Source organism: Marmota marmota, unplaced genomic scaffold, assembly GCF_001458135.2.
Source record: "Marmota marmota marmota unplaced genomic scaffold, marMar, whole genome shotgun sequence".
Lineage (NCBI taxonomy): Eukaryota > Metazoa > Chordata > Mammalia > Rodentia > Sciuridae > Marmota > Marmota marmota.
Genome location: NW_025999896.1, coordinates 1,521,854 through 1,542,949, shown reverse-complemented (window position 1 = coordinate 1,542,949; position 21,096 = coordinate 1,521,854). Strand labels below are relative to the sequence as shown.

At 47.4% G+C, this 21,096-nt stretch overlaps 1 protein-coding gene across 4 annotated transcripts; it reads right to left on the bottom strand.

Annotated features, from left to right (window-relative positions):
- Positions 1-5,474: 5,474 nt before the first annotated feature.
- Positions 5,475-18,802, bottom strand: Arhgef15 (Rho guanine nucleotide exchange factor 15). Of its 4 annotated transcripts, none has more exons than XM_048798041.1 (16): positions 18,681-18,802; positions 15,376-16,034; positions 14,778-15,110; positions 14,425-14,479; positions 13,378-13,436; positions 13,079-13,290; positions 12,809-12,969; positions 12,499-12,651; positions 11,536-11,665; positions 9,290-9,364; positions 9,094-9,186; positions 8,852-9,012; positions 8,605-8,757; positions 8,281-8,363; positions 8,069-8,173; positions 5,475-7,082 (listed from the first exon to the last, which is right to left on the bottom strand). In XM_048798041.1, the coding sequence occupies exons 2-16, from the start codon at positions 15,983-15,985 to the stop codon at positions 6,931-6,933; spliced, it is 2,535 nt and encodes an 844-aa protein (XP_048653998.1). In that variant the 5' UTR covers positions 15,986-16,034; positions 18,681-18,802; the 3' UTR covers positions 5,475-6,930. The 4 variants fall into 4 exon arrangements, with proteins under 4 accessions (XP_048653998.1, XP_015359956.1, XP_015359957.1 ...); XM_015504470.2 differs by lacking the exon at positions 18,681-18,802 and adding an exon at positions 18,127-18,200; XM_015504471.2 differs by lacking the exon at positions 18,681-18,802 and adding an exon at positions 18,127-18,200 and having other exon boundaries at positions 14,425-14,476.
- Between the last annotated feature and the right edge of the window lie 2,294 nt (positions 18,803-21,096).

The window sequence follows — 21,096 nt, the reverse complement described above, 5'->3', positions numbered from 1 at the left end:
AGGATGAAATCAATGTACAACAATGTATTTGCATCCTGGTACTCTAAATGTCCAATTTTAAAATAAAAAGGCAAACCATGATTATGACCAAACTCATCATTTTTTTTTTTTTGGCAAAGCTACATATTCAAACAAGCAAGCAGACTTTGAGGTAGATTTTCCCACTTCATATTTGCTTCCTACAATTTGGAAATTCATTGAATGATCCGGAGAATCCAAACTAGGAGGTACATAGGAGAGGAAGAGGGGCCTGTCAGATAAATGGTGTCTATGGAATATCTGAGGGGAATAAAAGTTTATTGTGGATTAGCCAAATCAATGAGGACTCTGTGTAGATGTATCATCATTAAAGAAAAGGGGATAGTAAAACACCATGTCCATGGATGCCCCTTTGTGTTCCCAAAAACCTAGCCCAGTTAACAGAACAATGAGAACCTGGGCCAGAACATCCAGATACATACTATCTTGAAGGATACTGGCTTTCTCTTATGTACCCTAGGAATGAGGGCAAGTTAGTACTATCTGTAGAAAGCTACTTTCTTGTATGTATACCAGGACATTTTTGCTCTTTGAGATATAAGCTGGTCATATAAGCAAGCTAATGCTGATGACGATTTTACTGTTTCTACAATCTAACATATGAAACCCCTCTCTCAGGGTGAGTAGTATGGAACTGAGAACACTGCAAAAAAGATATATGTCACTTGTCCAGCCTGCCTCCATTGGACAAAACACCATGAGGGAGAGGGGACACAGCCTGGCAAAGCACAGTGAGGGATAGAGGGTCTATCTGTCCAGCTTATTGCCACTGAACCTTCCCCATAAGCATTTCCAAAAAAAAAAAAAAAAAAAAAACCCTATGTATCATACATCACCTCCAGGCATTTTCTTTGATCTCCTAGAAACTTATCCCACTGTCCTGGTACAAATGGGCTGTGGATAAGACCATAACTAATACCAGACAGGGTAATTCAAACTAGATTATTTAAGCAAACCCATTGGAAAATGTTTAAATTTCTTGATGATTGAACACAAAACTCATGTCATTAGAATGAGAATGTCTATGGAAAGATTGGTTCATGAGCACTGTCAGTTCTGAGAGCATTTAAAATTAGTAGCTGCACATAAAACTTGAAATGCCCTGACATTGTAAGAGATCATGTATAAAACCTGATAGATTCTTTCCAAAATCTGATAACATTCCTAAAAATGTATATGTCATGATTCATAAAGAGTAGGGAAGCCAGGCAGGTGGCACACTCCTATAATCCTGCCAACTTGGGAAGCTAAGGCAGAAGGATGGCAATTTGGAAGTGAGCCTCAGCTATTTGGTAAGTCCCTGTATCGAAATAAAAATAGAAAAAGGGCTGGGGAGTAGCTATGTAATAGAGCATCCATAATATTAAAAAAGAAGGAAAGAAAAGAAGTAGTGAAATTGAAATAAACCTATCTAAAGATCTACAGTAAATACACTTCAATCAAGCATGCCAGAGGAAATGCTAAATTATCCTCTCTGTATAAAATTATAAAATCACTGTCATATGAAGTGGCAATGACAATATGCAGCCAAGCAAGGATCACAGGAGAAAAATACTAGAGATATGTTAAGAAAATTCATTAAGTTAATTTATTTTTCTAGGTTTTTATGTTGTTCTTTGTATTGGTCAGTTATTTTAAAAGAATACGGTTCAATATTTCTTTTATCACTCTCAATAAAACATTGCGACCAAACGTTACCCATATTTTATACTCTTTTTCTGGAAATGGGCCCCACCAAATCTGGACTAGGCCCCTGTTCCTTCCCTAAGAGAGCAACTTCAAATTTCTAATGGGGGACGAAGTGGGATAGGGCTTCGGAATGGAAGAGTGGGGAGGGTGATTCCAGAGAGCTGGGGGATGTGTGTGGGGGGGTGCAGGTTACAGGAAAGAAAAAAAAGTGGGGCAAGGAGGAGTGAGATGGAACTCCAGAATGGGCAGGATGTGGAGCAGGTAGAACTTAAAACACCAAGGCATGGCTCAATGTTCAGTGACGAAGTTACAGAAACCTATGTAAAATGCCCCGCGTCCGACGCGCGAGAACTGAGCACAAAGGTGACCGGGTCAGCTTGGAAGCCGATCCCAGCGACATCAACCAGCTAAAACGTCGGTCCCTGGACCTCAAAATGGCCTGGGCGACTGCTGACATTCCGCTGGTCGTGAGTAGCTCGGTAATGGGTCTTGGGCGCGCTGCAGTTTGGAAAGGAAGTGCCAATCCCTCAACTCCTTAAGGATTCTCTCGAGAGGGAGACACCGCCGCTCTCGACCCTGCGTCGTTAAGGAAACGAGCACTGAGAACCAGGCGACAGAGTCCGGCCGAAAGATGTGCTAGGAACCTGGGGCCACGGAGCCTGCAAGACCTGCGCTCTTAGCGCAGTGAGTCAGGCATCCCTCAGAGGGTTGGAAGGCTGCCCTCGGGGAGGCGGGGCCAAAACAAGAGGCGGGGTCATATGCGAGGGGCGGGGTTAGATACGCCTGGCCACGCCCCGGAGGGTAGGCGGTGCCTGGTTTTGAGAGGCGTTTAGCCCAACTTAGTCTGCCCCTAGGCTCTCTTGGGACCGGGAGGATACAGAGACCAGTTTGGAGAGGGCGAGGTGGGGAGTTAGCTTGGTCAGGCCTGCAGGCGTCCGTCCGTCAGATTCCTGGAGAAGCTGTCGGGAAAGAAGTATTCCTGCTCTGGAATGGAGCGCCTGCCTAGTATCCTGGCCAACCTGGAGAACTGGAACCGCAATTACCTCTGCAGGAGCCTTGGGAGAAAGAAGGGAGGAGATGGGGAGAAGATTTCAGGGATGGCCTGAGAACCAGCCACCATGAAGGGCTCTGGAAAGGAGAGGATTATTATCACCCAGGAGGCTGTACATGACCAAGATCAAGAAGCCAATGCCCCCAGTGGCTAGGGTGGCTGAGGCAGTGATGAACCCAATCTTCATTTTAAGATTGGGAGCCATCTCATCACAAAGTTATGTAAAGTTCATTTGTTTTACTGTAAAATACTAAGATTTCTGTTTGGCCTGACCATATTTTGATGTTTAAACTTGTTTGGAATTCCTGTCCGTGCTTTGAACTCACCCTTGCCTGGCTCTCCCTGACCAGATAACAGCCCTCCCTGAAACCCCAGTGGCACCTCATAAATTCTGATGTTGGAAACTGAATTTACTCCTTATCTTGAAATATTTTCATTAATCTGCTGTCTGCCCTTGTAGTATGTTTGCCAGAACCCTATTAGCTGGAAGTTCTGAAGATACTCACCTTTGCAAATTTTTGTTATAAAAAGTCCCCTGGGGCTGGGGCTGAAGCTCAGTGGTAGAGCACCTGCCTTGCATGTGTGAGGCACTGGGTTCCATCCTCAGCACCACATAAAAATAAAATAAAGATATGTGTCCAACTACAACTAAAAAAAAAAAAAAAAAAAGTCCCCTGCCCTTAGACCAGCGCTGTCCCCTGGCCCTGCATTTGGGTGAGGCAGTCACTGATCAGCTGTCTTTTTTTTAATTATTTTTTTATTTGTTTTACAGCTGTCTTGTGTACACAATATAGGCTGGCTTTAATTTGGTTTAAAATGGGAGTCGTTGGTCTTTGCTTTGTGGGTTCAACAGCAGGAAGATCGCAAGTTCAAAGCCAACCTCAGCAAAAGCAAGGTGCTAAGCAACTAGGTGAGATCCTGTCTCTAAAGAAAGTATAATTTAGGGCTGGGGATGTGTCTCAATGGTCAAGTGCCCCTGAGTTCAATCCCTGGTACACCCCACCACGAAGAAAGAAAGAAAGAAAGAAAGAAAGAAAGAAAGAAGGAAGGAAGGAAGGAAGGAAGGAAGGAAGGAAGGAAGGAAGGAAGGAAGGAAGGAAGGAAGGAAGGAAGGAAGGAAGGAAAGGAAAGAAAGAAAAGAAGCCGCCAATGCCTGGGCCAGGCATGGTGGCATATGCCTGTAATCCCAGCAGCTCAGTAGGCTGAGGCAGGAGGTTCTCAGGTTCAAAGCCAGCCTCAGCAACTTAATGAGATTGTAAACAATCTGGTGAGACCCTATCTCAAAATTTAAAAATAAAACAAAAAGGATTGGGTATGTGGCTCAGTGTATGAGTGTCCTTAGGTTCAATCCATGAAGCCAATGCCTGGCAGAGAATGGGAGAACAATGTGAAGAGGGAGAGAGAGAATCAAGGATGAGCCAAGTAACCAGCTGCCAGGACCTGTAACACCTGTACTCCCCCACCCCCCGTCATTCTTCCTCTTCTGTCTTCCTTACCTCATCCCCTTTTGGGTTTCCATCTACCCTCATTTCGCTGAGGTTCTCACTCTTACACATCTGCTCCTTTCCCATATAGCTGTGCTTCATGCCCTTCAGGCTCCTGGAACAGAGCTGCAGAATCCAGACCCCTGCGGGACTGCACACTCAGGTCATCCCAAAATGAAAAGGGTGCTCTAAGATACCAGAAACCAACTCCAGGAAGACAGGAAACACGTCAATTTCCTTTCTCCCTTGTCTACTCAGTCTCTTTTGGAACAAATGGTTATATTTTATGTGCCTTTCTGTCTCCAAGATAAGTCTTAGCTGGTGCCCGTCTCCGCCTTATCTCACCATTAGAACTTCAGAATTGGAGCATGGATACTTCCTTAGTGTAGGACTTTAGTAAGAGATGAAAAGCTGGGAGGGAAAATATGTAGGGCATATGTGTAGCTTTGTGTCTGCTCCTGGATGTCTGTCTGTCTGTCTCTGAGTATCTGTTTGTCTCTAATGCCAAACAGCAAGAAGGATGGGGAGAGACTCCCCCCATCAGGGAACTTGAAGGAACACATGCATCAGTTCCATTCCCCACTCCCTCTCCCTTCTGCTCCTGGCCTCTAATCCCCTTGTTGCTACTCTCTCCAGATCTTCCTTCTTGTCATCTGGGTCTTAGCTCAAATATCATCAATTCCAAGGTCTTCCAAAAGCCACCCCACCCTGCTATATTGTTTATTAATTCGTTGACTTGGTAATTGCTCCCCCCCCCCCTTGCAGTGTAGGACCTTGGAGAAAAGGATCTTGTCTTTATCATCTCTGTCTCTTCAGATCCTGAAACAGTGCATGGAACATAGAAGGGACTCAACAAAGAGGTGCAGAACTGAATCAAACACAGAAATGGTTGGCTGCTCAGTAAGAGGCCTTTATTGCCGACTCGCTTCTCCTTTTGGCCTTCTCACTGCATCTTCATTCCCTTCCAGAGCCCCAGCCATGCCTGGTGTTGCCCAGACTTCTATTCCAGCTTGCAGCAGCCCCTCAAATCAATGCAGTTGCTCCCACCACCACTGCCACTTTAGATGTCTCGGGAGCTGTGAGTGAGCCAACACTCTCAGGCCTTGCACCTGGTCTCTGAGCCCCAATTCCCAGAGGAACAGATGCCTGCCCTTGACACTTTTCCAACTAGGTGCACTCCCCCTTACAAAACCATATTTATAGGCCATTGCTCCTTTGAGCATACACTGCCCTGGTGGAGCCTCCATGCAACTCCACCAACATTTATTATGGGTTTCCCATACAACAGGCACCATGCTAGGTGAATCTCCAAAGTCATGGACAAGCTAAATGCCAGGGATCTTCTCCCTCCAAGTTTCGAGTGTCCCTGTACCTCTTGCTTTTGACACAGCATTTTCTGTCCCAGGCAAGTTGCCGTGCTTGAGCTGAAGGGACCGTGTAATAGTCTAGTGCAGAGAAGGCTGTGTCCCGGGCCTGGGCCTCCACTAACCAGTCACTGCCTGTTTTGCTGTCTCCAGCCTTCATCTCCTTTGGCATCATGGAGGCAATTTCTTAGCTGGAAGCAGGCACTCTGCTTGAGGTTAGGCAGCACCACTAGATCTCCAGGCTCTCTGCACTGTTCATTCCTGTTTCCGTGAGAGGATCAGGATCTAAGTGAGAAGACCAGACTTGCAGCAGGCCTATGAGCCTCAACTCCCATTTCTTCACCCAAACTAGGGACCCAGAGCACATTCAGTCTGAGGCTGAGGATGGCTGACATGATAGTTCAAGTTGAGGGAAAATGCAGGCAGGAAATATGGAAGCCAGTATTTGGGGCAAGGAGAAGGACTTCAAGAGACCTTGAGTCCAAGCTACTGACCATCTTCTGTCCCTTGGGCTCCCTAGCTCTGGCCTCTGATTGCCAAGCTACACCCAGCTCCTCTGGAGCTCAGACCTAATGTCTTTCTTGGAGAGAATAAAAGGGAAAATGCAAGGTAAGGAAAGAAATGGAGCATTTAGTCATTTAGTGGCTACCATACACACATACCATGTTCAGCAGAATCGCCTTTCCTGTACATAAACACACAGATGCACACATGCACATACACACACACATTCTCTGAAATGCATATTCTGGATTCTTTTAGAAGAGAGGAACTGGCTTGAGAGGGCACAGGAGGTACCCCAGGAATAGAATCTAGTATTTCACAGACTCAAAGGGCAGCACCAGTGGTTGCTGTAGAACCAAGCAGGGTGACTACTGGGTGCTTCAGCTCAGATCCCTGTCTTCTTTGGCTGGAAGGGTCCCTGCTTATCCCCGTTGGCTATGGCATTTGATGTCCAATGCAGTCCTTTTTTAACTGCGTTGACTGGCATGGTCTTCCTTGGCTGTGAGCATAGCAAAGATACTTGTTGGCAAAGGGCTCGGCCAGCTCAGTACCCATTGACCACTCTGTACTAAGCTTGTGTCTCCTTGGCAACACATTCAAGCCATCCTTATTCTTTCTTATTGCTCTGGGCTCAGACAGCCTTGTTTCATTGGCTGTCCAGTCCTGATGCTCAGTTCCCATTGGTTGCCACTAGAGGTAGTGTTTCCACTGACTGTGAGTCCAATGGATGGCTGGACTAGCTTTGTCCTCTCCATGTACGCTGCCAGAGCCCCAGCTTGTGCCCCATCCCCAGTTTGCATCAGGGTGCAGAGGTGCTAGGGGTGCCTGAAGAGGGTCCGACAGCCTCAAGAAGCCTCTGGTGCTGACGAAGATGCTTCCTTCTTTCGTGTTCTCCTGTGACTTCACACACCAACTGGGCAGGGAAGGCCCCAGGAAGCCCCTTCAGCCAGCCTGAGGAAAGAGACAGGGACTCAAGTGGGGTGGGTTCAGAGGGCAGGTGAGGAGGGAAAGGAGGCCCTATAGGATCTCAGGCCTTTGGGGGTCAAAGTGGGGATGGGAATTAGTAGAGAAGCCTGGAGCATCGGTAGAAAGACATGAGCATCAGATGCTGCTCTGGGAGTGACAGCAGTATCAGAGAGGATCTGGGTCACTCCTCTGTTCAGTCCTGCAGGGGCCCCCTCATGCCACTTAGAGTAAGACACGGAGATCTTAAAGGGACCTACAAGGACCAGCAAGATATGGTCTCTGTTACCTCTCTAATTTCATTTGTTCCTTTCCCATTTTCTGGCTCCCTCTGTCCTCCCTACCCTCCCCCCATCACAACAGCAGGCCATAAGGCCTTGTCACTGCCTGTTTCCTCCAACTGGGACACTTTTCCTCCTGACACCATAAGCCCAAATTACTCATGTGCATCAAACTCACATGTTGCCTCCTCACTGAGATCCACCTCAGCCTCCCTATTTGAAACTGTAATTCTGTTAACTCTGGAATTCCTGGCTTCCTTACTTTTTTCTACTTTAGTTTAACCATTGCACTAACTGCCTTCCAAGAGACCACATATTATTTACTTATTTGTCAGGTTTGTTTGCTTATTTGTGTGTGTGTGTGTGGTGCTGGGGATTGAACTCAGGGCCATGTGCATGTGAGGCAAGCACTCTACTAACTGAGCTATACAGCCTCATGGTTTTTTGTTTTTGGTTTTTTGGTTTTTTAATTGTCTCACGTTTATTTTATTTTATACATGCTCCAGGGCTGGGAATCTAGCTCAGTGGTAGAGTACTTGCCTAACATATGGAAGGCCCTGGGCTCAATCCCCAGCACAGCAGAAAGAAAGAAGAAAGAAAGAAAGATGAATGCATGCTTCAGCAGGGCAGGAGTGGGCCTTTATATGTGTTTAATGCATGTTGATTGAATCAGTAAATGAAAGATTCTCTCACCTTCAGGACTCTTGTGCAGTTGTTTGGATGGAGCTCTGGATTCCAGAATCCGTGCCTCAGTCTTGACAGGTGTAGATGGCTCTGAACACAGTTCCTGGGAACACTCTGGTAGAGGGCATTCAGTGGGATCCATATTCTTTTTAGCTTCTCCCCAATATTCCCCTTAAGACTCGTTTTTTTTCCTTCCCTTCTCCCCTGTATGGGACACTCACCACAGTCCTCATAGATGGTGTCTGGGGAGCAGGGAAGAGGACCTGGGGTAGGGAAGGCTCCCAGCCAGCGCTGCATGTCTGATCTGGTGGGGATAGAGGGAGGGGTCACAGTTGGCACAAGAGAGCCTCCTGGTGGTGAGACAGAAGTCACAGAGGTGAAAGAATGGTGAATGAGTTGGTGGGGTCTGAGGTCAGAGGAGGGGGCCCCACGGATGTTTTTTGTTTGTTTATTTTTGATGCTGAAGGTTGAACCCAGGACCCTGTGCATGCTTTGCAAGTGCTCCACCGCTCAGCCCCCAGGGATGTTTTCTGGAGACAACTCACAGGGAGGAAGCTTGGAGTAGCCGATGGGTGGGGCGTCCCTGGTGGTTGCTGAGAAGGGAGAGGCGGAAGGTAGGGGGTCCAGATGGGTCTGGAACCTGCTGGGCCTGCACCAGGGAGCGATGGGCATAGTCCAGAACCTGTAGCCGCTGCCCACTGCCCAGGAAAGAGGGCGTTCAGAAGGAGAGCAGGAATCCTACTGGAGGCCTCATCTATACTCCAGTCTGGGCTCCCTCTCCTCGGGACCCACCTCTTGGGCTGAGTGATGAGCAGCAGGTCACTGAAGAGCAGCAGGCAGAGGGGGGTGAAGCGAGGCCTGGAGGTGAAGAGCACACCCCCTCTCCTGCACCCTAACTCCGTCAGCTCCCCCTGCAACTCCAGGCGCCGTGACCAGGAGACCAGGGGCAGAGCCTGAGAGGAAGCAAAGGAGGGTTTAGCTTCGCAGTAGCAACGTGGGGAAGGGCAAGATGGAGGGTCCTGGTAGGCACTAACCTTGACTTTGTGGAAGCGCAGCCTTTGGGTGAGTCGGATCAGCTCTTCAGTCTGCTTCATGCGCCCCACCTCAGCGCTGCAACGCTCGATGATCTGAGTGAGCAGAGCCGAGTCACCCACCCCAGCAGCTGGGCCCCTGCTCCCTCCCACCTTTCCCTTCTACTTGGTCACCTCTCCCACTTTTTCTCCTGCCCACCTTGCTGACAGCACCCAAGGCCTTCTGAGCATTCTCCTGGCGACTGGATCCCTCCTCTGTCTGGCGCAGGATATTCTGGAGATAAGGAAGAAGGTAACTGGGCCCACTGCTCAGCCCTGGGATTCAGAGGAGCCACAGCTCAGAGGAACCTGCCTGGCTTGGAGAAATGCTAAGTTTGGGGTTCATAAGGCAGTGGGAACAAGCCTCAGTCAGGTTCACCACTCACCAGCCACAAAACTCTGAGTTTTACCTTTCTGAGCCTCAGTTTTCCCAATTGTAAAATGCAGTTAATACCTACATAACATATCAATGCCATTGTTGTGAGGATTTAAGGAGGTAATATTAGACAATCTTGGCATACAATAAAAGCTGAAAAAGAGCCAGGCGTGGTGGCGCATGCTTGTAATCCCAGTGGCTCCGGAGGCTAAGGCAGGAAGGTCACAAGTTCAAAGCCGTCTCAGCAATTTAGCAATACCCTAAGCAACTCAGAGAGATACTGTCTCTAAATAAAATATTAAAAAAACGGGCTAGGGATGTGGCTCAGTGGTTAAACACCTCTGGTTTCAATTTCCAGCACAAAAAAAAAAAAAAATATATATATATATATATATACACACACACACACACACATATATGTGTGTAAANCAAAACAAAACAAAACAAAAAAAAAAAAAATATATATATATATATATATACACACACACACACACACATATATGTGTGTAAATAAAAAGCTGAAAAAGAGGGTGGCTATTATTTTAATAATAGCAAACAATGTAGTGCAAACAATGGAGCAGGGTAGTTAAAAGTACCTGGATTTCACTTTAGGCTCTGTTGCTTATTTTTGCATGAGCTAGGCAAGTTACTTAACCCATACCTAAGTTTCCTCTTCTGTATAGGGTAAATAATAGTTACTGCTCTCACAAGTTGTCAGTGATATTAAAAGGTATATACCACTAAGAACTATAACTAGAACCTCACACTCAATAGCTGTTAAGATATTATGATTGGTATCATTTTTATTATTGTGTTATTTATACTAAGAATAGATAAAGCTGAATAGACAAAGAATGTAGGCTGAAGGAATAGTTCAGTGGTATAGCATTTTCCTAACATGCACAAGGCCCTGGGTTTGATCCTCAGCACTGCAAAAAACAAAGACATAAAAAAATCTGATTATCTAGTTGGGGACTATTCACATGAAGATCTCTACATTGAGTGATCTGGTTATAAAGGAATCTAAATTTTGCAATAGAAGAGTGTTTGCTTGTGTGTTTGTTTTAATCTTTTATTGCTGTTTATTTTTTTAATGAGGTGACAGGGGTTGAACCTAGGGCCTCATGGATGCTAGGCAAATGCTTTGCCACTGAGCTCCCTAGTCCTAGAAGAGTATTTCTAAACCTTCTTCCCCCTGCCCTCAGTATTACCTTGCTAAGGAAGGATTTTAAGACATTTTTCCTCTAAGTATCCTACCCATCACAACTTCTACTTTTTATTTATTTATTTTCAGTGTTGGGGATTGAACCCAGGGCCTTGAGCATGTTAGACAAGCACTCTCACTGAGCTACCTCCCCAGACTCCCCTCCCCCAAAGAAAATTAAATTCTACATTCTGTAAATCTGCTTATATTCCATTTTTGAAACACCACAACCATTGGAATATTTAAGATTTTAATTTTCATCCCCCAAGAACCAATTTTGCCCCTTTGGAGGTGATATCAACTAGTTAGTGGCTGAGCAGAGAAAGTTAAGTCTAGAACTCATGTCTCCCGCCAGAGGCCCTTTTCTTTTCTTTTTTTTTTTTTTTGTGGGTTGTTCAAAACATTACAAATTTCTTGATATATCATATTCCACACTTTGATTCAAGTGGGTTATGAACTCCCACCTTCACCCCATACACAGATTGCAGAATCACATCAGTTACACATCCATTGATTTACATATTGCCATACTAGTGTCTGTTGTGCTCCGCTGCCTTTCCCATCCTCCACCCTCCCCCCTCCCCACCTCTACCCCTACCCCTCCCCTCCTCTCTCTCTCTACCCCCTCCACTGTATAACCCTGAGGGCCCTTTTCTTGTACCTAGTCTGTTCCCTGGTGCATTTCGGTATCTCCCAGGTAGGGTGTCCAGGGTCCTGAACTGAGAGGCTCAGATTAGGAGTAATTTATGGGTAGGAAATGGTGCTGACCAGAACAGAGATCCCTGGGAAAAGACCTTCAATGGGACTGGAAGGATAGAAAAGGTACCTGTAGCAACATGCGGAGCCGGGTGATGCGCTGGAAAGGCAGCAACAAGAAGGATGGTAGCGGAAGCCGCTCACACTTAGGGAGGCTCTGCAGCCTACGCAACTCCGAAGAGAAGCGCATGTTTGTGTCCCTGCAAAAACAGGCCCAGCTGGCTAATGGCTGCTACCTGGAGCCAGGCACTGATCCCTCAGTTGCTCTGACCTCAGAGACGCTCACTCCAGCTTCCTCCCACAACTCTGAGATATAATAATCCTCCCTTATTCTTTATTTTATTATTTTTTTATTTTATTATTTATTTTATTTTATTATATTTTTATTTATTTATTATTTATTATAATTTATTATTTATTATATTATTTATTATATATAATATTATTTATTATTTTTTATTTTATTATATTTTTATTTTATTATTTATTTTATTATTTTTTGCTTTCCACAGTTTCAATTAGCCAAAGTCAACTTCAGTCATAAAATGTTAAACAGGAAATTGCAGAAGCAAATAATTCATAAGTTTTAAATTATGTGCTTTTCTAAGTAAAATCTCAAGCCATTCCATTCCATTCCACCTGGAACTTGACTCATCCCTTTGTCCAGCATATCCACATCCTATACCCTACCCTCCCATTAGTCACTTAGTGACTGTACCAGTTATCAGATTGACTGTGGAGATATTGCACTGCTTTATTTTAGTAATGCAACTGCTATTATTAAGTGTACTAAAGTGCAAGAGAAGTAATGTTAGCAATTTTACTACAGTATATTGTTATAATTTTTCCATTTTATTAATTAATGTTATTAATCTCTTACTCTGCCTAATTTATAAATTAAACTTTATCACTGGTATGTAGGTATAGGAAAAACATAGAATATATAGGGCTTAGTACTAGTCACAGTTTCAGGCATCCACTGGGGGTCTGAGAACATATTCTCCCATAGAGTCTGAGGAAATACCCTACTCACATTAGGCGACTGTAGGTCTCCTCCTGATACTGTTGATTCCGCACATAATCCACATACACCGAGAAGGGACCCACTGCATGAGCGTGCACCACATCACACAGGTCACTGATGTGTGGCGAAGAACGCACACGGGACAGTAATGTTCCTAGAAACCTGAAGGAGTTGGGAGAGTAAGCAATGGAGGGGTGCAGACAGCTGGGTCTTCAGGTGCTTCCTGGGTCCATGGAAGGAAGAACCTGGTAGGGAGAAAGCTAACAGGGTGCTCAGCAGCCCCAGATCAAGATTCCTGGGAAGGCAGGATTCCACTGACCGCTCACTGACGCTCTGGACTCGCTGCACATTGGAGAAGAGTGTGTGGTGATCCCGAGGGGTGAGTGTGTCCCGAAGTGCCTGGCTCAGCACAAAGGTGTCAGTCAGCAGCTGCAGGGAGCGCAGGTAGGAGGCCTCAGATGTCACCACCTCGAATAGGCTCTGGGAAGGGCAGGACCATAGTGCAAAGTGCCACTCATAACCAGCCTAGGACCCAGGACATCCTCCTCCCCTATGTCAGCCTACCCAGCCCCACCTCAAGTGTGCCCACCTCCTGCATGCGCCTCTCTTGGGGACTGAGGGTCTCCAGGAGGCCACTGGCTCGCACAGCTGGAAGCTCCTGCCACAGGGTGTTTCGAGGTCCAGGGGGCCGTGTGAAAGTGGAAGGTTCCCCAGGATTTGCTGGAGAGGGACCCCCATCCTCACCAACCCCCCACAGCTCCTCTGATAGCACGGCTGCTCGATAGGTCTGGTACAGAGGTTCTGGAATGCAGACAGAGCACATCAGGAAAGTCAAGAGCCCTAGACCCTTTCTCTACAGAAGTGACCCCCAGATCCAGAGACCCTCACCATCCTGCAGGGGCAGCTCCCAGTTCTGTTCCTTTAGTCCCTCCAGCCCCTCTTCATCCCTGTGGAAAGAGAAAGCTAAGGGAGTCCCCAAGGCCACAGCTCCATGGGTGCTATTCACATGACAGTGGAAGTGATGCATAAACCACACGCATGTTGTATGTAGGGACCCAGTGGCTCCTCAGATGTTTTATGTGCCTGCTGTAAGGGAGGCCCTGAACTAAAGGGGGCCCCATCCATTCCTGTTATTTCAACTACTGTGTACCAGAGACTTCCAAATCTGTTTCCAGCTCTTTTATGTAGCAACTATTGCCTGATCAGTATTTATTTTTTAATTTTATTTTTGCAGTGTGAGGGAGAAAAACCCAAGGTCTTGAGCATGTCAGGCAGGCACTCTACCACTGGACCACATCCCTAGCCCTGCAACCATTATCTGGAAGGTCCTATTTGTGCCTTAATGAAACTCCACATGGTCAAACTCTCACACCTGCCTACCACTACCCACAGTTCTGTCTCCCCTGTTCTAGTCACTGGTACCAGCACTATTCACTCACACTAAAAGCCATACTAGTAAATGATTGATGAATAAATAAATGGAACTGAATTGCCTCCGATAACAACAATAAATCTAAGATGATTAACAAACCCAGATAACATAGAAGACATGGTCATGGTTGCCAAATGGATTTGTGGATAATAATTGCAATAAAGATTCAAAGTGAGAAAACAGAATTAAAATGGAGAACTTGCTATGGACCAGCTCTTTAGCAATATACCCCAATGATCCCATGAACTAGCTGGGGTATTCTTATGCCCATTTCCTAAGTAAGAATGCTGAGACCCCAGAAAGGCTGAGAATTTGTATAAAGTCACATAACTAAGAGGGAACAGAGCTGGGATAAGAAATGGGGACTGCCTGTCTCTATAGCCCTAACCCTTCTTCCTTCCACCTTTGTGGAGGTGGGATTCACCTGGACCTGAAGGATAGCCTACCCTCAGGTGGAAGACAGTAGGGAGAAGAGTGGAGAATAAGGGTAGAGAATCCTGTACCTTCCCTCCATGGCTGTAGGATGAGCATTCCCAGGAGCTTCATCAGGACTCTCTGCTGGAGAGAGAACCCGGAGTGAAAAGAACAAACCTCCAAGACCCCTAGCCCAGGACTCCTAACCCCAGCCCTAGCAGAGACTATTGCTATTAAAAACTACAATTCCCATCAGCCCAGAGCAGCAGCTGGTTGAAGAAGAAAACTCCCAGGGCCTATAGCTTGTAGCTGGTTGGGTTTTAGGCCAATCCACCTATGCCCCGCCCCTTCGAAGCACAAAAATTCTACACACAGACACACAAATGCATAGGGGCGCGCACACACACACACACACACACACACAAACACACAGCCCCTGTACCTGTTTGGATTCCATCTTCAGAAGGTAGATCAAGATCTGGCTGTGGAGCTTCCCCAGAGATGGTGGTATCCTGTCTGACCCGAGTTGGTTTAGGGGGTTTGAGAGGTGGCAGGAGCTTGCGTTCAGCAGTGGACCGATAAGAAGTGAGGACCACTGCGGGGTGACTGATGCTTGGAGGGTTAGGGCAGGAGCGGGAGGTCCTTAGCGGGGAGGCACGACAGAGAGCCCTGGGGCCATCTTCAGGGCTCCCCACTGGCACCCATCGGAGCTCCAGGCCAGGCCGGGCTACGTGGCAGACACAGGGGCAGCATGGAGGGCAGGCAAGAGCAGCATCTGTGGCAGATGGGAGACCCTAAGGAGAAAGACCTTGGGGCCTGGGTGGCCCACCCCCAGGGATTCCTCTCAATATCAAGGTCCAGCCCTGGCATCTATACATCTCCTCCACCCTGTGTTCAAACCTCCAGAAATGTAGAAACCCGATTTTCCAAACACAAAATCCATTTTTGGAAAAAACTAGTCCATGAAATTTCCCAGTTTTCATTATTGAGAACAAAGATGAGCTATAATGAGGCCACCCCAGCCCCCTCCATATGCTTACCCAGAGCGCCATTCTCCTGGGACCCATTCCCGGTCAGCATGACGTGAGGAGCCTCTCTCTCCCCATTCACATCTGTTCCCCCTTGAGAACCCCGCTCGAGGGAGCCCGAAGTGTGTTTCTTGCTTTCAGCTCCCCATTCAAACCTGCCTGCCAGTCTCCGCACAGTGCCAGGGGCAGAGGCAGAGCCATCCTGGTTGGGGGCCTCAGTCCCTGGGAGCAGGGGCAGAGCTGGACGGGGTGACCCAGAGGGCTTAGGTGGGGGAACCGGGGACCAGGGAGTGGGTTCGGGAGAGATGGATCGCCTGGACGCAGGACTGGGGGACCTGGAAGATGAATCTGGGGGAGTCTGGGAGTCAAGACTGACTCTAGAAGCTGAGGGAGGCAGAAGGGCAGGGGGCTTGAGGGATGCAGCTGGGGGCTCCCAGAAAATAGGGGAGCACATTGGGGTTGGTGCCTTACTGGAGGCTCGGGGAAGTGCTTGTGGAGAGGAGCCATTGAGGGGAGGCCCCGGGGAGTGGGGAGCCCGGGGACGAGAAGGGGGCCGGGGGCGGATGATCCTCGGGGGCTTCTGAGTAGGGGGTGTTGCTGCAGGAAGGGACTGGGCCGACATCTTTCTCTGGGCTCTTCAAAGAAGTGGGGTGATCTGCTGGAGTCATCCCCTGAGGAGGATGGAGGAAGAGAGAGACCCTTTAGTGGGTAGACTGGGGCCATGTGAAGCCATGATTTGGGGTCAGGAGAAAAGGCTGGTGTATTTCCTCTCCTTCCTTCCCAATTGCACTGCCTTCTCTCGCCTCCATCTCCCATCCTTCCTTCTCATTCTGTTCCTGAACTCTCCTGTACAGCCTTTCTTGGTCCTTTTTCTCTTTATTTAATTTTTTTTTTTTTTTTTTTTTTTGTACCAGGGATTGAAGAGGGGCACTAACCACTGATCCACAACCCCAGCCCTATTTTGTATTTTATTTAGAGACAGGGTCTCACTGAGTTGCTTAGTGCCTCGCCATTACAGAGGCTAGATTTGAACTCACGATCCTCCTGTCTCCTGCTTGGGAAGCCTCTGAGATTACAGGTGTGTGCCACCAGGCCTGGCTTAAATTTTTGAATTTTTAAAAACATTTATTTATTTATTTATTTATTTTGGTAGTGGTGATTGAACCCTGGAGCACTTAACCACTGAGCCACATCCCCAGCCCTTTTATATATTTTTTAAGACAGGGTCTCCCTAAGTTGCCAAGGGACTCATTAAATTGCTGAGGCTGGCCTCAAACTTGTGAGTCTCCTGCCTCAGCCTCCAGATTTACTGGGATTACAGGTATGTATCACCATACCTGGCTTTTATTTATTATTTATTTGTTTGTTTGTTTGCTTATTTATTTATTTATGCAGTACTGGGGATTGAACCTGGGGCCTTGCACATGCTAGGCAAGTGTTCTACCACTGAGCTACATTCCTAGTGTTTCTAAAATTTTATTTTGAGACAGGGTCTCACAAAATTGCCAAGATTGGCCTCAAACTTGGCAATCCTCCTGCCTCGGCCTCTTGAGTAGCTGGGATTACAGGTCTGCACCATGGTACTAGGCTTCAAATTTCTGACTTCTGCTGCCACAGTGAGGCCAAGGGAGACAGTGGGAGTAGGGGGCAGTGACTAGGTAGAGACCCAAGATAAAGGATGCATGATGCAGAGAACTAGTAAGATGCAGGAAAGGGAATCTGGCTTGCCATGACAGCTACCATGTGTCTGCCTAATAAACTGTGTGCCAATGTGAGTCGTGGAGGTTTGTGTGTGTTTTAAGGGTGTTCCCTATCTGCTACAGTACAAGTGGGGGCTGCATGGTGTGTGGTGAGTGTAGGTTGTGTGTTCAGTAGGTAGGTGTGCAGTGGGAGGGCAGGGTAGACCGTGTGGTCCGTTAAGGAGTGTGTGATGTAAGTGTATAATGTCGGGGTGTGAAGGTGTACGTGTGTTCCATGCTGTCTGGATGGAGTGTGGATTTGTGTGTGCGCAGGCGCATTTGTGCACGCCCCTGCCTGGGCTAGGAGAGATGCATCACTGTTTCCCTGCTCCAGCAGGCCCTCCACCCCCCATTTCCCAGTTCCTCTCTCCGGACTCTCCCTTTCCGGATTATTTTTAGTCTCCTTTTCCTGCCACGAAGATTCCTGGAGTCTCTGACCCCAGGAGACCAGAAGGCTCCTGCATGGTCTCGTCTGTCCCCTATCCTCTCATCCCTGCCTACCCACTCCCTGGGGCTGCTCACAGAGAGAGGCTCCACTGAAGGGCTGGGTCCTGCCAGAATGCCTGGGGAGGTGGCCGGAGACTAGAGAAAAGGATAGGACCAGCAGAGCCAGGACTTTGGGGCCTGAACTTCTCTTTCTCTCTCAGGGAAAGAGGCTGCAGTCCCAAGAAGATTGCAGAATCAGAACGGGAGTACAGGGGAGCCCAGACTCCCTTCAGGAGTCAGAAGTCACATCCCTCCTGGCCCTACATCAGGTTCTTTAGAACTGGTGATGTAGGATGGGGGCTGGGGGTTGTAGCCTGTGAGCTTTGTGCTCAGGGACCTCTGCATTCTGGCAGGAAGCCACTTAGCAAGGTGACCCTCACAGTAGCCTCAAGAGCTGGCTAGCTCCTCCCCAGCCCCTGCCCCCCTCAGGGATCCCACTCCACTCCCCACTCCCTTTAGGCACCAGCATTTACTTTCTTCCCCACACCCCACTTAGGCCTCTTGAAGGGACCAGGTAGTCAGGGCCCCAAGCACTCACCCTTGAGTCCCCTCCACTCTCAGTCACCTCCCAGGGCTGAGTGAGTAGGGGCAGGAAACAGGAATTGGATCCTCCTCCCAACCGGACACCCCCCCACCACCACCAACCACACCACACTCCACATGCGCACACTAGGGCTCTGGGAGACGTGAGGATCCCAGTATCCAGAGTGTCGCAGGTTAACAGGTCTGAAGAAGGGCTGAGACCCAGGCTAGAGATCAGAGTGCTCCACATGTGCACATCCCGTCAGCTTTGCTGGGTGCACAGGGGCTCCCAGGACCGGGGTGGACAGGGTAGGGTGAGGATGGGGTGGCGATGGACCAAGGGCTGGGCTGACAGTACAGCATGGTTGTTATGTGTCTCTATCTCAGCTAAGGGATAGCGTGTGTGTGTGTGTGTGTGTGTGTGTGTCCTTACACAGCGTGTCTAACCATCTCTCACGACTTGCTCGACCGCCTGTCTCTTTAGCTTTCCAACCTGTCCCCTGCATGTAAACCAGCCCACTATTTCACAGCAAGGGACCCCTAACTCTCCAGGGGCTCCCCATGATTTACCTTTATCTTTAGGAGTGTTTTCTATTTTTCAGCCTGTCCTACCTGCCCATTGGAACAAGGCATGCAGGCTGAGTTCTCCAAGGGCTGAGTTCTCCAAGGGTCTGATCCTGTTTCTGGGGCAGGAGCTAAGGGCCCAGATTGCAATCTCCGCAAAGGAAGCCAGTTCCTCCGCCCCACCCAGCCATTGTGTCAGGAGTGTGTGTGTGTGTGTGTGTGTGAGATGTAGGAGGGAGAGGGGGGCCAAGAGCCAGGAGGTGAGGAGGATCGAACATTTATATCTCCTCCAAGTAGGTGTGAGATTTGTTGGGACCCCTGCTGCTCACCATTCTCCAGTTCCTGACTCCCTGTCCCTCTGGGAAACTTTCATGATGATGGCCAGGAGTCCGTGCTCTAATGAGGAAGGCGGGATGGGAGGGGGTCCCTCTCACCTTTAATTTTCTCTGTGGTTGAGAAACAGTTCCCAGGGCTTGGGTGTGTCATAAAAAAAAAAAAAAAAACTGAGGGAGTGAAATGAAAGCGCCTCAGCCTGAAAAGTAAGGTAGGGAGAAGAAGATGCAAAGGCTAGTTATGAGATCTGGAGGCCGGTGACTACACCCCAATGTCCGCCCTTGTCAGACCTACACATACACACTCCAAATAAGACACTTAAGAAGAAAATCCAGAAAGCTGGCAGGAAAATATGCTTTCGTCCCTTTTCTCCAAGTAAAAGCCCAAAGTCTTTCTAGTGCCCAAGAAGAGCAAAACCTATCCTCTTCAACATTTTCTCTCAGATGCACTCCTAACCCAGGACCTTTTCACCAGCTGTGCCCTCTGCCTGGAAATCTTCTTTCCAATACATCCCCATGGATTTGTTGAATCAGGCCAGTCCCATCCATTCTTTTTTTTTTTTTTTTTTGTTCTTTTTAGTTATACATGATACTAGACACTCTTAAAAACTGCAGTGGGAATGGGTATGTAATAGAATACTGCCTAGCATGCAAGAGGACCTCAGTTTCATCCCCAATGATCTCTCCCTCCCTCCCACCCCCCACACACGAAATACACGCTGCAATCTCATACCACATTTGTGTGTGTGTGTGTGTGTGTGTGTGTGTGGTGCTGGGGATCTAACCCAGGGGAACTTTACAACTGAGCTACATCTCAAACCTTTTTTATTTTTTATTTTGAAACAAGGTCTCACTAAGTGGCCAAGCACTCGCTTTGAACTTGGATCCTCCTGCCCCGACTTCCTGACCTTCCTTCTCCCTCCATAGTAATTATACTTTATAACGTCCCACATAGTATACTTATATGTTATGTTTATAGTGAACAGTGAATTATTACTGTGGTTATTATTATTATTTTATTTTATTTTTGCTGTACTGGGATTGAACCCAATGTTTGTGCATGCTAGGCAAGCACTCTACCTCTGAACTACATCGCCAACCCTTTTTATTTTATTTTGAGACAGGGTCTCTGTCTCAAATGGCCAAGGCTGACCTCAAAGTTGTGATCCTTCTGCCTCAGCCTCCCAAGTAGTTAAATCATCTTCTCACATTAGAAAGTCAGCTTTCTGAGCTGGATATGGTGGTGCAAGCCTGTAATTCCAGCAACTTGGAAGGAGGATCTCAGTGTCAAGGCAGCCTGAACAACTGAGCAAGGCCCTAAGCAACTTAGGGAGAACCTGTCTCAAAAATTTTAAAAAGAATAAAAATAAGAGAGCTGAGGATATAGCTCAGTGGTAGAGCACCCCTGGGTTCAATCCCCAGTACCAAAAGAAACAAGCAAACAAAAAAGAGAAAATAAGCTTCCTAGAGACACCATCCTTATGTGTTTTGTTCAGTGATGTATCTCAAAGTTCTGGGTTAGGGCTAGGCACATGATAGATGTTCACAGGTGCTTATGTTTGATTCATTGAACCAAAGTGATTGAAATGTTCCCCATAACCCGCTACTCCCTTTACTGTCCTTTCTTACATATTACTTACATAATTGTATTGATCCCACTAGTTTATCACCACACACACACACACACACACACACACACACACACTACACACATACACTGGGCCCTTATGGTTTAGATGTGAGATGTCTCCCAAAACCTGATGTGAGACAACATAAGAAGGTTTCAAGGTGATTGGGTTATGAGAACTTTAAACCAATCAGTGAATTAATCCTCTGAGAGGGATCAACTGGGTGGTAACTAAAGACAGGTAGGGTGTGGCTGGGAGAGGTAGGTCTTTGGGGGTGAGCCTCTGGGGTATAAATTTCATCCCCAACAAGTAGAGTCTCTCTCTGCTTTCTGGTGCCACGTTCCCAGCTGCATTCCTCTGCCATGATGTACCACCTCACCTGGAGCCCCAAGGGATGTAGGATGTAGTTGGCCACTTATGGTCTAAGGCCTCTGAAATTTTTTTTTTTTTTTTTTTTTTTTT